Here is a 15,759-nt window from a genome sequence, read left to right on the forward strand (position 1 = left end):
AGATAGTTTAAAATAAAAAGCCTCAGAAACTGCTTAGGCTTTGTTATCACAGATCTCAAGTATCCCAATGACTGAGACTATTTAAGATTTTAGGAAAGAAAAGACAAATGCCTTATGCTATTCTCGCAGTTGCTTTATGTAATATTTTCTCTCTCCTCTGCTTCTTTACATTTACTAATATATTTACAACCCGGACTGGGGTGTTAACTAACTGCTGCATTCCAGTCTGCTTTGCGTCATGGAGTTCCACAGCTATTGATGAGTAACATATGTTTAACATGTGGCCAAGAAGACTCGGACTGTGTTCAAATAGGCATGGATAACTCTGCTGACCTTAGACTCAGTCTTCTATGCCATCTGAACAGCACAGTAAAGTGATTCTATGAAGTTAAACAAGTTAGGAATTGTCCACTGAGAAAGATCCTGTAAACATTCAAAAGACCAGGGCATTATCTCTTTTATGGTCTGGTACTAATGTGTTGGATTACACTCTCATGGTCTATTGTCATGCAGGCTGGGAAAGACGAATTTAAATACAGCTAGGTGGTAAAAAAAATGGAGGGTTAATTTATATAATTTATACACACAGACACATGCTGAGCTTTGACAAAGTAATCTGAAAAGAACAATTAGATTCACTCACTATTTGCTCCCCTGCTGAAATCCTAATGTAATCCTCCCCCTCAAAAAGGAGCACGGTAGGTTATAATTAAAAAGCGGCATATTTTTAAGAAATAGAAATTCCCACTCAGGAAACTTGATTATGTTTTTTTCCAATGTTTTTTTCCTTTGAAAGATAGCAGAAATACTAAAAATGAGAGAAGCTCAAATTGTAAGTATGGATGCACCAAAAGGTCAGTCTCTCCAACTGCCCTAAAACAAGTCACGAGCTCTTTACCTTTGAAATCAGAAACCATAGTTTTACTAAGAGCGCTATAAGAGTAAAACAAAACAAAATCTATCACGGGCAGGATGTTGTAAAACAAAGTAAATATAACATGCTTCTCCGTTCATCCAATAAGCAGGTAAGCCAGAACAGAAAAAAACGAAAGTTCAAATTCACTGATCAGTTTGACTTGGAGGCTTCCCTTTCTGAATGTATACACACCCACACAAAGGCAAGGGAAGCATCTAGAACAGTGTTTCTCAACCTTGGCACTTTGAAGATGTGCCGACTTCAACTCCCAGAATTCCCCAGCTTCAAGTATGCCAAGGTTGAGAAACCATGATCTAGAACAGGGGTCTTCAAACTCGGCCCTTTTACGACTCATGGACATCAACTCCCAGAATTCCTCAGCCAGACATGCTGGCTATGGATTTCTGGGAGTTGAAGTCCATGAGTCATAAAAGGGCCGAGTTTGAAGACCCCTGATCTAGAACATAATTCGTAGGCTCTGAAGTACTGATATATCTCAATCATTTAAGTATGTTAAGACAGTTCACACATGCTGAAGACAAGAGCTCTTTTGGCTGTACTATGATCCCTTTTTAATGGAATTTTTGAATTCAGGTATAAATCTATACAATAATCTTCCATTATTTTTATTCACACCTTGGAACTCTCTTTTTCACTCTTTTCTCTCCCAACTCAACCTAAAGAGTCTCATCAGTTCCAAAGACTTGCAGCTATTTCCTGAGCACTTAATAGTGTGTAATTAAAATGTAAAATTAAAACATGAGATTTTCAAGTGCAGTATTTCTGTAATTCTGAATTTCAGCTACTCGTCTCTGCTGTATTCTATCATTTGCCAATCCCAACAACCCTGCATTACGCATACAGGAGTCCTTAACTTACGACCACAATTGAGCCTAAAATTTCCATTGATTAACAAGACAGTTGTTAAGTGAGTTTTGTCCTGTTTTATGACCTTTCTTGCCACAATTGTTAAAATGAATCACTGCAGTTGGTAAATTAGGTACATGGTTGTTAAATGAATCTGGCTTCCCTGCTGACTTTGCTTGTCATAAGGTCACAAAAGGTGACCACATGACCAGTTGCCAAACATCCAAATTTTGATCTATAACCATGGTGATGCTGCAACGACCCTAAATGTAAAAAATGCTCATAAATCACATTTTTCAGTACGGTTGTAACTTTGAACAGTCACTAAATGAATGGTTGTAAGTCGAGGATTACCTGTATATTAGCGGTAGAGTAAGTGGTAGATTCAAAAGTTTTTGTTTCAAATCATCCCTCAGCCAAGATGTTCCTTGGGCAACTTTGCTTAGTCAATCATTATCTTCCAGCCCAACTTACTATGCAGATCTCTTGAAGTAATGAATTATATTATCACAAGATCCTTGATAATTGACTATTTAAAGAGCAAAGATTTATCAAAAGAAAAGAAAGCAATTAAAACTGCAATAATGTTCATTCCGTTCTATTTCTGATGGCAAGATTTCAGACATCTAAGTCAAAGATGTGCAACTGTTTTTGGGATGAGAACTGCCCTTGGCCACGAATGGCATGTCAGGCTCCATATTCCACACAGTAGGAAATGCCGGGAAACATCAGTGAGGCTAGGACAAAAACTGAAGTTGATTTCCTTTAATTTTAAATTATTTCAATTAATTTAAATGCAGTTAATATGATTATGCATTTAATGTTTTTCACTCTTACTTTAAAAAGTTAAAAATTCAGGAAGGCCTCTGAAACAGAGCTCCCCAACGTGAGGGCCACAGCCCACTAGTGGTCCGTGAGGGAATTGCAACCGGGCTGCAAAAACGGCCGGTGACTGCACTCACGCGCATCCTCATTTGGAGGAGCTGTGAGCACGCTTGCCAGCTGCAAGCGAGAAATCACCCCCTCTGCCCCCTCCCACTGGTCTGCAAAGCCGGAAAAGTTGGAGAACTCTGCTCTAAGGGATCACATCCAAGGCTTTTAGGAGCGTATATGACCTTTGGACCTCAAATTGGAAACCTCTGTTCTAAGGCATAGCCTACAGCAGCAGCTGCCAACCTTTTCTCTACCCCGCAACCCTAGAACACTTCTGATATATTCTCGCACCCCTTACCAAAGTTCAAAATAATGGCAACGAATTATGCATATACACTCTAATTTTGAAAAGCCAAGTTTTCACACCTCCTGGAATATCGTCTCGCACCCCCAGGGGGTGTGAACACCCCACCCCACTCCGGTTGAGAACCCCTGGTCTATAGCAAGAATCCAGAAACAGACTTTTCTTCCTCGGCTTTCCTCTCCTTCCAGCAAGTTTCCCTCCTGAGTACCAAATTTTCTGCCTGGCTTAGGAGCATCAGCTAGAGACGAGGTAGGTAAACACCAAATATGGCTTGGCTCACTTTAAATTTCCTATCCACTCTGGCACAAACATGTAACAACCCAAATAGCGTTACACTTTTTTGTTGTTCAGTGCAATGCAAATGAGTGTACAATTCAAAGATTAATTGATTGTAAAAAGAAAGTTTATAGTTCTTTCCAAGCATGGCTTTTTCATGGCAGTTTCCTCAGTATATTATCATGGCTATCTGAAGCCAAGAGCATGTAAGGCATGTGCATGCGGACATTTGCACACTCGTTGTATAGGCAGCAATCAATTTCATTTAGAGGAGTTCCCTCTTCATACTATTTTGGGATAACAGCTAAACTTTACTTACAAAAGTAGGGGGAAAATAAATTGACTCTTACAAAGAGAATATTCTCTTAGCTACTTAACATGCCGTTCTCACTAGGTAGCCCTTTTCGAATCATGATGATTTACAATGCCTTGGAGGCAACTATAAAAACCTCAACATTGACATACAATCCCTAATTAACCTGAAATATGCGCTAACATTATGGAAAGTATGCAATGTTATGGAATTACACTGTAAAAAGTGTAACAGAAGTTCATAGAAGCAATTTCATGAGAACACCACAGTAATAAAGATTACTGTATCATTATAGGATCCACTCCTTGTTGTTTAAAGAAACCTCCGCTGTAAATAACAAAAATGACATAACTAACTTTGTACTCTCTTAGTATTTCAGAGGTGCCTAATACATTTCTGTGCCTGAACAATTCTTTTAACGATTCATCTCCACACTTAAATATGATTTTCCTCCCACAAAAGGATTTTAAAGAGGACGAAGTAAAACCACAATATCCTTTTCATACATAAAATGGGTTAGGTCTTTTGAATAGAGACCGCATTGTCACTTCAAAGCCATTCTTGCCATTACCCAATATATATTCATACAGGAGGTATTCCTTTTTTGTATGAGGTAATGAGTGGGCCCAATTGTGGCTGTGATTTATTAGTGCATCCTCTTTAGAGCAGCACTGCACCTGCATTTACAGAGATGGGACACCCACGAAGGTGGATGGCTTATTAGGGACAGCTCATCCCCAAACAACCTACAGCATTTTAAGGGGAAATGATCCAAATTTAGACCTGCTCTAACAGGTGTCTTTTAGAGTATTTTTTAGAATACAGTCATAAATATCTCAGATGAGGCAAACAATTCTTTGCTTGTAGTAATCACTCCATGGAAACAAGTATAACAGCTCCACCATCACCTTTGAAGGTGAGAGGTGGAGAAAGGGCAATGGAATTCTCATTATTGCTCAATGTTGTGGCTTGCCAAATGCTTAAAAAGATAGAGCTTAGTGAAGTAAGACTTCAAAGTACATACCAAATCCCCAGATCCAAACTTCTATCCAATATTTATCCTTAGGATAATGCAAAGGTGGAAAGTCTATGCCTCTCTAGAAACACTGCCCATAGTGAGTGATGCTATGAATTATAGTTCAGTAAAATTTGAAAAGATACAGATTTCCTATCCTGGTTTAACATAAAGGTAATTCAACATTTCTTCATTTGGCATAAATTATGACTTAATGTTTGGGTTATCGCAGCTAAGATTTGAAACCTGGCAAGTGACAATGGAAATGAAGAAATCCATTGTAAATACAAAACCCACTTTTCTTATAGCAGTCTTCCCCAGCAACCTTCCACAACTTGGCATATTCCACATATATTTTGCATGCTCCACGTATATTTCCCATTCCCAGCATTCCCACGGCTACTGCTGAGAATTATGGGAGCCAAAATCCACATATCTAAAGGGTATCCAATTTGGGAAAAGCTGTCTTTAAAACTGAATGTTCATTTGACTTAGGTAGATGTATGTATTAGAATGGTCTTTGGTTACCATGATACTAATAGCCTTATTGATCAGTCAAAGAGCTAAATGTATCTTCCTAGGCATTTTAACTATGAGTTTAAATGCATTTTTTTCGGAACAAAGATGAAAAAAGTTAAGAATTTCCCAAATCAAGCTCAACTCCTGATGTTTGGACACTCATGTAGTTCAAAAGTGTTACATGAAGGCAACTGAATTTAGTTTCAGAAGCTAAGTATTTTTCAGATTCTAGTGATAAGCAATATTTTAAATTGAATTAAGATTATCTAGTAAGGACTGACAGCCAAGTAATTAAATGTTTAAAATTATAAACAAAAATTATTATTACTGTCTGAATATAGATAATTTTCTTCCCTCTGTATTATAAGATCTAATTCAATGTAAGATGTAGCTCCCTGCTAAAAGTCTACTAGGAATGAGCAGGCTATAAATATTGTGAAAGGAAGAAAAGAATTTGATATTACCCAAACCCATACACTTTAAAATTATCCTAATCTCAGCATTATGCAAAGGGCCACATGTGTGTGGCTGGGTAGGTGTGGCTGATGGGCGTGACTGGGTCAGCCTGACTAGATAGGCATGGCCGGGTGGGTGTGGCTGGGTCACCGCAACTAGGTAGGTGTGGCTGGGTGGGTGCATCCAGCCCAGCCCCACTTCTCCGAGGAGGTGCCCGGCCACACTTAACTCCTCGACGTTGCTGCTGCTGTGCTTGCTCTCCTCGGCCAGGTTGCTAACGGTGGGTATGGGAGGATAGCCGGGGGTTGAGGCTGGTAGGCGCCACTCCAAGGTGGCTGGTTCACCCAGTGGGCTGCGATCTTCCCAGACTGGATGAGAGCAGAAGGGTGATGGGACTCCTGCTGGTTCTGGCTGCTGCTGCCGGTGCCACCACCATGGGGGTGAGATGAGGCATGGCGAGGCAGGTGGCAGGGTGGCAGTGGCCTGGCTTCAGGGTCCCAAGGTGCATGAGTGCGGTACAGGTGGGGTGGGACCGAGCGTGGCTTATTGGATGCTCCAGGCTCACATCCAGCTGGCTGTCACTGCAGACAAATCAGCGGCCAAGGGGCTAATGAGCTGCAGCTGCTGCCAGGCCCTATCAGGCCCCACGTGATCACTGCCTCCTGGGGAAACGCCCAGGGGAATGCACAGCCGGGCTGGGGTGGGCCGTGGCTGAGGTGGCAAGGGCTGGCCCCTCGAAGTCTCCAGGGCAGCGCCACGGGCCTGGTCTAAACATACCATGGGTCAGATCTGGCCCATGGGCCTTGAGTTTGACATATCTGCCTTACATTGATATTTAGGAGTAGTTATTTTTGAAGCCCTAAACTAAACCAACTAGTTGGCTGTGTTGCTTGTTATACTTTTAATTTTAATTCTTATAATCAAGTGGCAATGATATCACAGTGATTCAAGTTTATATTCTAGCAACCCAGGGTCAATTTAAGATTAAGTGGCACCTAAATTGAATAAAATGGATACAAACATACATACATACATGTACCCCTTTTATTTATTTTAATTCTACTTGTCTACCTTATAAATCTATAATTTCATTTGCTTAGTGATTTTCCTTTACAGTTGCAAGAAAAAGTATGTGAACCCTTTGGGATTACGTGGAGTTTTGCATGAATTGGCCATAAAATGCGCTCTAAACGTCATGTAAGTCACAACAATAGAAAAACACAGTCTGCTTAAAATAATACTACACAAACATTAGCTGTTGTCATGTTTTAATTGAACATAAGATGGAAACATTCACAGTGCAGGGTGGAAAAAGTATGTGAACCTTTGGACTTAATAACTGGTTGACCCTCCTTTGGCAGCAATAACCTCAACCAAACGTTTCCTGTAGTTGCAGATCAGACCTGCACAACGATCTGGAGTAATTTTGGACCACTCCTCTTCACAAAACTGTTTCAGTGTAGCAATATTCTTGGGATGTCTGGTGTGAATCGCTCTCTTAAGGTCATGCCACAGCATTTCAATCGGGTTGAGGTCAGGACTCTGACTGGGCCACTCCAGAAGGCGTATTCTGTTCTGTTGAAGCCATTGTTTTGTTGAATTACTTGTATGCTTTGGGTCATTGTCCTGTTGCATCACCCATCCTCTGCGGAGCTTCAGTTGGCGGCCAGATGGTTGTACGTTTTCCTGCAAAATGTCCTGATAAACTCTGGAATTCATTTTCCCATCAATGACAACAATCCGTTCAGGCCCTGAGGCAGCAAAGTAGCCCCAAACCATGATGCTCCCTCTGCCATATTTTACAGTGGGGATGAGGTTTTGATGTTGGTGTGCTGTGCCTTTTTTTCTCCACACATAGTGTTGTGTGTTTTTCCCAAACAACTCAATTTTGGTTTCATCTGTCCACAGTATAATTTGCCAGTAGTGCTGTGGAACATCCAGGTGCTCTTTTGCAAACTTCAAACGTGCTGCAATATTTTTTTGGACAGCAATGGCTTCCTCCGTGGTGTCCTCCCATGTACTCCATTCTTGTTTAATGTTTTCCTTATTGTAGATGTGTCAACAAAAATGTTAGCATGTGTCAGAGATTTCTGTAGGTCTTTAGCTGACACTCTAGGATTCTTCTTTACCTCATTAAGCATTATGCGCTGTGCTCTTGCAGTCATTTTTACAGGACAACCACGCCTAGGGAGAGTAGCAAGTGCTAAACTTTCTCCATTTGTAGACAGTCTGTCTTACCGTGGACACATGAACATCAAGGCTTTTGGAGATACTCTTGTAACCCTTTCCAGCTTCATGCAAGTCAACAATTCTTGATCGTAGGTCTTCTGAGAGTTCTTTTCTGCGAGGCATGGTTCACATCAGACAGTGCTTCTTAAGACCAGTAAACCCAAAACAAGTGTGTGTTTTTAAAGGGCAGGACAGCTGTCAGCAACACATCCAAAATCATCACACTGATTGGAGTCAAGGTTGGCTCACTCCTGGCTCCAATTAGCTCTTGGAGAAGTCATTAGGCTAGGGGTTCACATACTTTTTCCACCCTGCACTGTGAATGTTTCCATCTTATGTTCAATTAAAACATGACAACAGCTAATGTTTGTGTAGTATTATTTTAAGCAGACTGTGTTTTTCTATTGTTGTGACTTACATGACATTTAGAACGCATTTTATGGCCAATTCATGCAAAACTCCACGTAATCCCAAAGGGTTCACATACTTTTTCTTGCAACTGTATGCTAGTTAATGACCGTAAAAGGAATTAATGATAAAGCTAATTTTGTAATTCTACTTTATTGTGTTAAAAAGGTTAGAAAAGAAAATGCCTAGAAATTATTATTCCAATTAATGTTGTCAAGCAAAATGAATTTGGAATTTCACCATCTATGTTGCAGAGAATCTTACTGCAAATATTCAATTTTAATTGTAATGTTAATATACAGTCTATTAGCACCACCTTTGAAAGGAGCATTAATGAAATGCCTTTTTAATGAATGCTTCAGGGGCTCAGATTTTCATACTGTGGTTTGTATCAAGTTAGAAAAGAACAACAGTAGATAAACATAACATAAAATAATCAGTACCACATGTATTTATATGGAAAATTCAGAAACAAATATTATTCTTATATTTACATTTTGAGATATCCCATTTTGCATTATCTTATTTCCTCCTTCCCAATTTCACTTTATCAGTAAATGTTTGAAAAAATGAAAATAAAATGAATCTATTGGCTTTCCATGTTAGTTCTACTTGCACAATGATGAAACAAATGGGAAACAAAGATAAAGAAATTGTAATAAAAGGAACAATCAATACAGTAGCTTATCTGCTGTAGGAGAGAGTTAAGAGGCCGTAACATTCACCCCATTTCCTCCTGGATTAACAATAAGGTGTGAACTAGCTATAGGAAATAAATAATTAAATTGCTCAATTTCATATTACAATTTTATGGTGCATATTATTATGCTTTATAATGAATATTTAAAGACCTTGTAAATATCCTTGAGTAGCAGCTTTGAAAAACATATATAATAACTATAAATACACATCACAAAAATTTAGATTCTGGGTGAAATGGAAAATTTTGAATATATACAGCAGCTAGCCTTCATCTCCATAATTACTTGTTTTCACTATATTTCATAAAACTGTTAATTTGGAAAAGGTGAAGTCCAAAGCTTACTTTTGAAGGATAGATCTCTTAATGACAATTTCTTCATCCAGATCTGCTTCATTGGCCATGAAAAGCAACCTCTTCCCTGAGCTATCTACTCCAATGAAGTCACGCTGTTCCACTGAAATAGAAAATCATAACATCACTCTTTTATAATCCTTCTCTGTAACCCAGGAAGAGTATGGGTAGACCAGGGGTAGGCAACCTCGGCTCTTTATTGACTTGTGGACTTCAACTCCCAGAATTCCTGAGCCAGCCTGGCTCAGCTTGGAAACCTCTCCCTTTCCCCTCAGCATGGCTGGCTCAGGAATTCTGGGAGTTGAAGTCCATGAGTCATAAAAGAGCCAAGGTTGCCTATCCCTGGGCTAGACTCCTGAAACAAAGTATATACATGTAGTCCTCAACTTATGAGCACAATTGAGATTAGAACAAAGCAGTTGTTAAGTGAGTTGGACCCTATTCTATGACCTTTTTTGCCATGACTGTTAAGTGAATTACTGCAGCCAAGTGAATAATGTGGTTCTTAAGTGAATTACAACTTCCCCCATTGACTTTGCTTGTCAGAAGCCGGCTGGGATGGTTGCAAGTGGTAATCACCTGGCCTTGGGACGCTGCAACCATCGGGAGTACATGCCAGTTGCCAAGCATGTCAGTTTTGATCCTATGATTGTGGGGATGCTACATTAGTCGTAAGGGAGAGGACTGGTCATAAGTCACTTTTTTCAATGCCACTGTAACTTTGAATGGTCAGGAAATGCATGGTTGTAAGTTGAGGACTAACTGTTGAAATGTCAACAAAGTTTGCTCATTAAACCTGAAAGAATTTTCCGGAAAATTCTAGCAAGGGTGTTCCAACCAGGGAAGAACCAAAGAAATATAAAAAAAGTTCCACGAGAGGTCCTTTAGCTATGTGTGGCTATAGTTTGAAAGATGCTTGTATTGCCACTTCCCTGCTTCTACAATTTGAATTATTGAATCAGGGATAACGAGGGAATAGCTGTTTTTGTCTTCTCACTAAAATCTTATTATTTGGGGCATAGCTAGCAACTATTGAGAGACATATTGTTTCGTATAATATTCATTAATAGCTAGAACCTTGGACTTACGTAAAAATAAAGGGTAAATTTTCTAAGAGAGATTCCAAAATCGAGGAATCATTTCTAAAAGAGACATTGCCAAAGTTAATGAATACAAACAGGAGAACCTAAACAGCAGTGCAGCACCAATTTCATTTCAGAAATGTATGTTTATTCTGCCTAAACAGAATGGTGATGGAATGCCACAAACAAGAAATATTTTGACTATTATAAGATTTAAAAAGTAAGTTGCCATATTAAGTATTGTAGGAAGAGAAGCTGTGTTAGTCTATGGCAGCCAAAATCAGAAGGAATCTGGTAGATTCTTTTCAAACTAACAAATTTTTATTACAGGCATAATCATTTAAGTCAACCATAGTTTATTTTGGGGTTCTGATCGTGCATTTTACCTGATGGTATAAATCAATCCGATTCAATATTATTGCTAAGTACTCAATCTTTTGTGATTAGGAATAGAACTGCTGCTAGAATATAACAGAAAAATGACAAGGCTTATATTGCATGGTAACATCATAATACTAATTATAGTAATTATATGGTCATCAGGAATTGGAAGAGAAACTGAGATATCATTTCAGCTTGCATACAGCTTGTGAAAAGTGTTAATACTCTGCAAAAACTACCAATTCTTGTGAAACTACCAGTGGTTCACATTCCAGAATAAAGCTCACTAAATTACCTAATTTTTTCTTTCCTTTTTGTCCAGGTCCGAGTTCGGTGGGTTCACAGACCTTCTTCATTAACATGGAGACTGTGGCATCATGAGTTCGGAATAAATCTACTACTTCATGAAGAGCAACATCTGTAATTAGATCACAACTCAGCACCAACACATCTGTCTGTCAAACATAAAAGAAAAAATGTTTCCTTATAAACATGTAGATGCATTCTTTTGAAATATGAAGAACAGTACACAGGACGGCTTCTCAGCAAATGCTGCTAAAGCCATTAACATTCTGCATTAGTCCTACAATACAGCTTTTTATTATTTTATAGGTATTATCTATCTGTTTATTATTTCTTGCCTTTTAAAGGCACTTCATCTGCCAGACATTTATCTTATTTATTTCTTATTTGCCGCCCCTCTTGCTGTGGGGTTATTCTGGGCAGCTTACAACAGTAGAAAATTATAAAAACGTAAATATAAAAATAGTAAAACAACGGAACAATGAAAATAAATAATTAAAGTACAGCAATATGACTTAAAAGGTGGGCAAGGGGGGAGGGCAAGATGTGCAGCAGGGGGAGGCGGGTCAGCTATTAGTCCAATAGCCACCTTCAGTGTGGTACTCCCGCAATGCCTCTGCCAGATATGTTATTATATTGCATAAGACTTCAGCAGTATATTACTTTAACATTTCTGTTATTACCATTATATTTGCTAGTGGTAATGAACGTTGTCCATAGGGTCGCGATGGGTCGTTCACGACTTCGCAGCTAACAACAACACAACAACAACAATTTATTTTAATCCTCCCTGTGCCATGTAATTCTGGATTGCAGAATGCTAAAAACGTGCACAAGTTTATTATTTACAGTGACAAACCTGACGTTTCCTACCCAACAGCATATACCATGGCATTAAGAGCAGCACTTGGGAAAGGTATTCAGACATAGTGATGTGTCTATATCTACCAATATTAAAATAGTGCAAGAAATAGTATTCCCTGTGACAATCTCTGGAAGTGAAAGTTGGTATCAACAGTACAGATGTTCTTCAACTTTCATGTTGGAAAAGATTCCAGAGAATATAGTGGACAGGCAGAAAAAAAATATGGATCACTGGAGATGTCAACCCAGAGTTCTCGCTCAAGGCACAAATTTCCAGGCTCAAATTATTCTATTTCAGAAGATGATGACCAGCAGCAAACTGGATGGCCTCAGTTATCCAGTAATAATGGTTGCACCATTAGAGGACCTGAAAGACCAGTTAGGGACAGATTGTAATGGAAAAAAAAAAAATCTATGTGATTGCTAAGGGTTAACACTGACTAATTAACCAAAGTGCAGCAAGTCAGTCATACTGAATTAAAGCAGTTTACATTTTTCATCCTCTTGTAATTTTAATTTCATTTTATGACTTCTTAGTTTTAAGTTTTAACATTGTTTTATTGTTGGGCTATTATTAATTTAATTCTTTTTAATTCTATATTTATCTTAATCTATATTGTCTTTTAAATATTGCCCTGTAAACCGCCCTGAGTCCTTCGGGAATAGGGCAGTATAGAAAACTAACTAACTAACTAACTAACTAACTAAATAAATAAATAAATACCTCAAGAATTCCCAACAGGAACTATTTATTTATAAATACCCCAAGTCCATTATGCCAAGGTACTGTACTTTATTTAAATTTCACCGACACAAAATGTACTACGAGATAAGATTAGTTCAAAAAACATCATCAATGCTATTCCAAATTAAAGATTTGATAATTCTAACAGATCTGTTATTAAAGAAAATGTTACAGGCGAATATCTGGAATACTACAAAGCAAAGTTCAACTTCCGCTCCTGCTTTTATTTCCAAGAATGCTACTGGGTCTCATAAAGTTTCTTAGAAAATAAAAATGGAGCCATGCTATCTTTGGAATGATGCCCATCTATCCAGAAAAAGGGGAGGGGGGGAACGTGAACAGTAGGAACAGGAAACATCTTATAGAGGAGGGAGGAGGCTGATGCAATGATGTTTTAAGAATGTCTACAAAGTAGGATGTAGCCACCTTCTGAAGAGGTCAGCCTGCCCAGGCAAACATTGTAAACATGCAAACAGTCCAAACTGGGCTTCCTGCTCCAGCAAACCGAAATTTATAAACACATATTTCCAACATGGAAACTATGACAGTTTTTGCACTGTTGTACCAGGAAACTATCTGCAAGGTATGGTATATTCTGTTAATATCAACATTTAGGTTTTCTTTTTCTAGGAAATACGTGTTTTTTTTAAAAAAAAATTATTAAAAAAGAGAGCGGGGGGAAAGCTCTCATTATTCACAGTGAGCATGACATAAAATATTCTCCGCAAACCAGGCAGGCATTCAGGTTTTTTGTCTCTGCATCACTTTTATATGAATATACACCTTACCCTTTGTGCATTTACAACACTTGTAAGTTACATCTGTAGGGAACAGATACACTAAAGTGTTGTAACTATTCAGCACTGTTTCCTATAGACATAATTTCATTCCACCTATTAAAAATCATGCTTTAGATTACTTCTCCGTACAGGCTGCTTAGAGAGTTTTGTACCTGTGAGAGTGATAGAAATAAGAAACTGTAACCAAAGATTTCATGCCATAAAGCTACCTTCCTCAATCTGACTTATTAAGCTTCAACCCCAGTTAAGTCTTGACTGAGGTGGCCAAGGACACATGTTCCTGGAGAATTCTAAAGCCCCCAAGGTTAGACCGCTTAGGTATAAATATGTAAGTTTAATAAGTGTCTAATTTAATACATAATAATAATCACTGAAACCTGTAATAAACAAACAAATAAATAAATGTGAGATAGATGTTGCGGCAGCGTTTCTCACCTCTTCCTCTATCCCACATAATAAGATGTATACTCCAAAGGGAAGGCAGAAATGAAGCTGTCAGCTTTCCTAGGTAGACCAGGCAGGGAACAGGACCAGATCAGCTAGTTCTACTTTATTATGAGGCTACATTTATCAGAACCTTGCAAGTTTGATGGTACAAATCTCCTGCTGTCTCTTTGACAGCCTGAGAAGTTAGGGAAGGATCTTTTCTGAGTCTCTTTCTCTGCCCATTATGCAGCTGTGGCTATGCCCTGCCTCATCTGATTCTTCCCTAGGGGCCATCTTTTCTCCGCTATCTCCTTAGGTCATCCCCATATACAGAAGCATACTAACTAACCAATAAGTTCAAGACATTCAAGTGACAGCCTGGTATTTTCGTTTTAGAATTTTACAGTGTACACTAGTGCCTACGGAGGGGGAGCTGGTGAGATTACAGTGAAGCAGCAGGAAGGAGGGATCACATTCCAGAAAACGGAGAAGGGAGCACAGCCCGGAACTAGATAGAAGACAGAGGAAGAGAGTTAGAATAGCTGATCCCTAGAATCTCTCGGGTTATATCCACTAGGCTGGGAGGAGTAAGGATTTAGTTCAGGGGTAGGCAACCTTGGCTCTTTTATGACTCGTGGACTTCAACTCCCAGAATTCCTGAGCCAGCCATGCTGAGGGAAAAGGGAGAGGTTTCCAAGCTGAGCCATGCTGGCTCAGGAATTCTGGGAGTTGAAGTCCACGAGTCATAAAAGAGCCAAGGTTGCCTACCCCTGGTTTAGTTCGTATTATGTATATGCAAATAAAGAACTGAACTCTGGCTGAATTGTTCTATGTTCTTCTTAGGCTTAGCCTGATATATATGAATGCCAATAAGAGGATTAAGGAAAACATTTTCATTATCCCACACAACTTTTCAATTTTCATTATCTTATCTTGTTTGCAAGTACTGCATTGAGTCTGAAGGAATGGGATAGGATAGACAGGACATCAGCTAAAGGATGCACTGGATTCCTCCCTGCTTTGCAATTCTATATTTTATATAGAGAATGTTTCTTTCTACATAGCACTATATTTTTTTAATGAAACTTTAAATGACTATGAAAGGTAAAACACAGGAAAGCAATCTAGATAAAAAGTTGATTTGTAAACTATTTTTTTTTCTAATTCTACTTGAAAACCATTTTTTTTAAATGACTGAAATGAATTACCACGGCTATTGTACTAAAAGTATTGCTGGGAACAATTTTACAAGGTGATTTGTATTATCTAAAGATAATTTTCCCCCAGATCAAATGTGTCGTTTTCACAGAGACACATCATAGCATGTTATTAACAAAGATGATCAATGTTGCCAAAAATCATTCCATCATTGAAAACCTTTGAAAACCTTTTTAGACAGGTGACATTACATTAATTTTTCATATTGTGCAGTCATTATAAATAAAACAAAAACAATTTATTTCATCTTAAACTATTACAGAAGTTCTGTGCTATTCACAATATTCCTTAAACAGAAGACATTTTAATTCCTCTTCCTTTAGCTTCAGGCAAAATTCTGAACCTATATTCCTTTAATAGAAGAATATAAATATTGCTGGTTTTGAAAAGAATAACATCAGCCTGGAATGATAGAGTCATTGGTTTCCTTCTCCTCCTCCTCACCCACCCTCCATAAAACCTTCAAAGAATAATGTGCCAGTTTCACTAACTATTAGGTAATAATTTAATACTATTACAGTGTTAAATAGAGAGAGTAGGACCTAGGTCATATCCAGCAATGGGTAAGATGTAAAATTTAAAAAGAAAAGTATTTGCAAATACACTACAAAGGTATCCCCTTTTTAACCAATTTATCCGCATACAAAGCA

The 15,759-nt window shown here is 38.4% G+C and overlaps 1 protein-coding gene across 3 annotated transcripts in view; it reads right to left on the minus strand.

The window, feature by feature from the left end:
- Nucleotides 1–15,759, minus strand: part of EIF2B3 (eukaryotic translation initiation factor 2B subunit gamma) — a 99,279-nt gene that overhangs the window by 64,496 nt on the left and 19,024 nt on the right. For all 3 annotated transcript variants that reach the window (XR_014491985.1, XM_083358459.1, XM_083358460.1), the window contains 2 exons: nucleotides 11,049–11,208; nucleotides 9,282–9,393 (listed from right to left, as the gene is read on the minus strand). Coding sequence is in view for 2 of the 3 variants with exons in the window: in XM_083358459.1 (XP_083214585.1) it covers nucleotides 9,282–9,393; nucleotides 11,049–11,208 (272 nt within the window). In the remaining variant the exon portion in view is untranslated. The remainder of the gene's footprint in view (nucleotides 1–9,281; nucleotides 9,394–11,048; nucleotides 11,209–15,759) is intronic.

This window comes from Vipera ursinii (genome assembly GCF_947247035.1).
Source record: "Vipera ursinii genome assembly, chromosome: 3".
Taxonomy (NCBI): Eukaryota; Metazoa; Chordata; class Lepidosauria; order Squamata; family Viperidae; genus Vipera; species Vipera ursinii.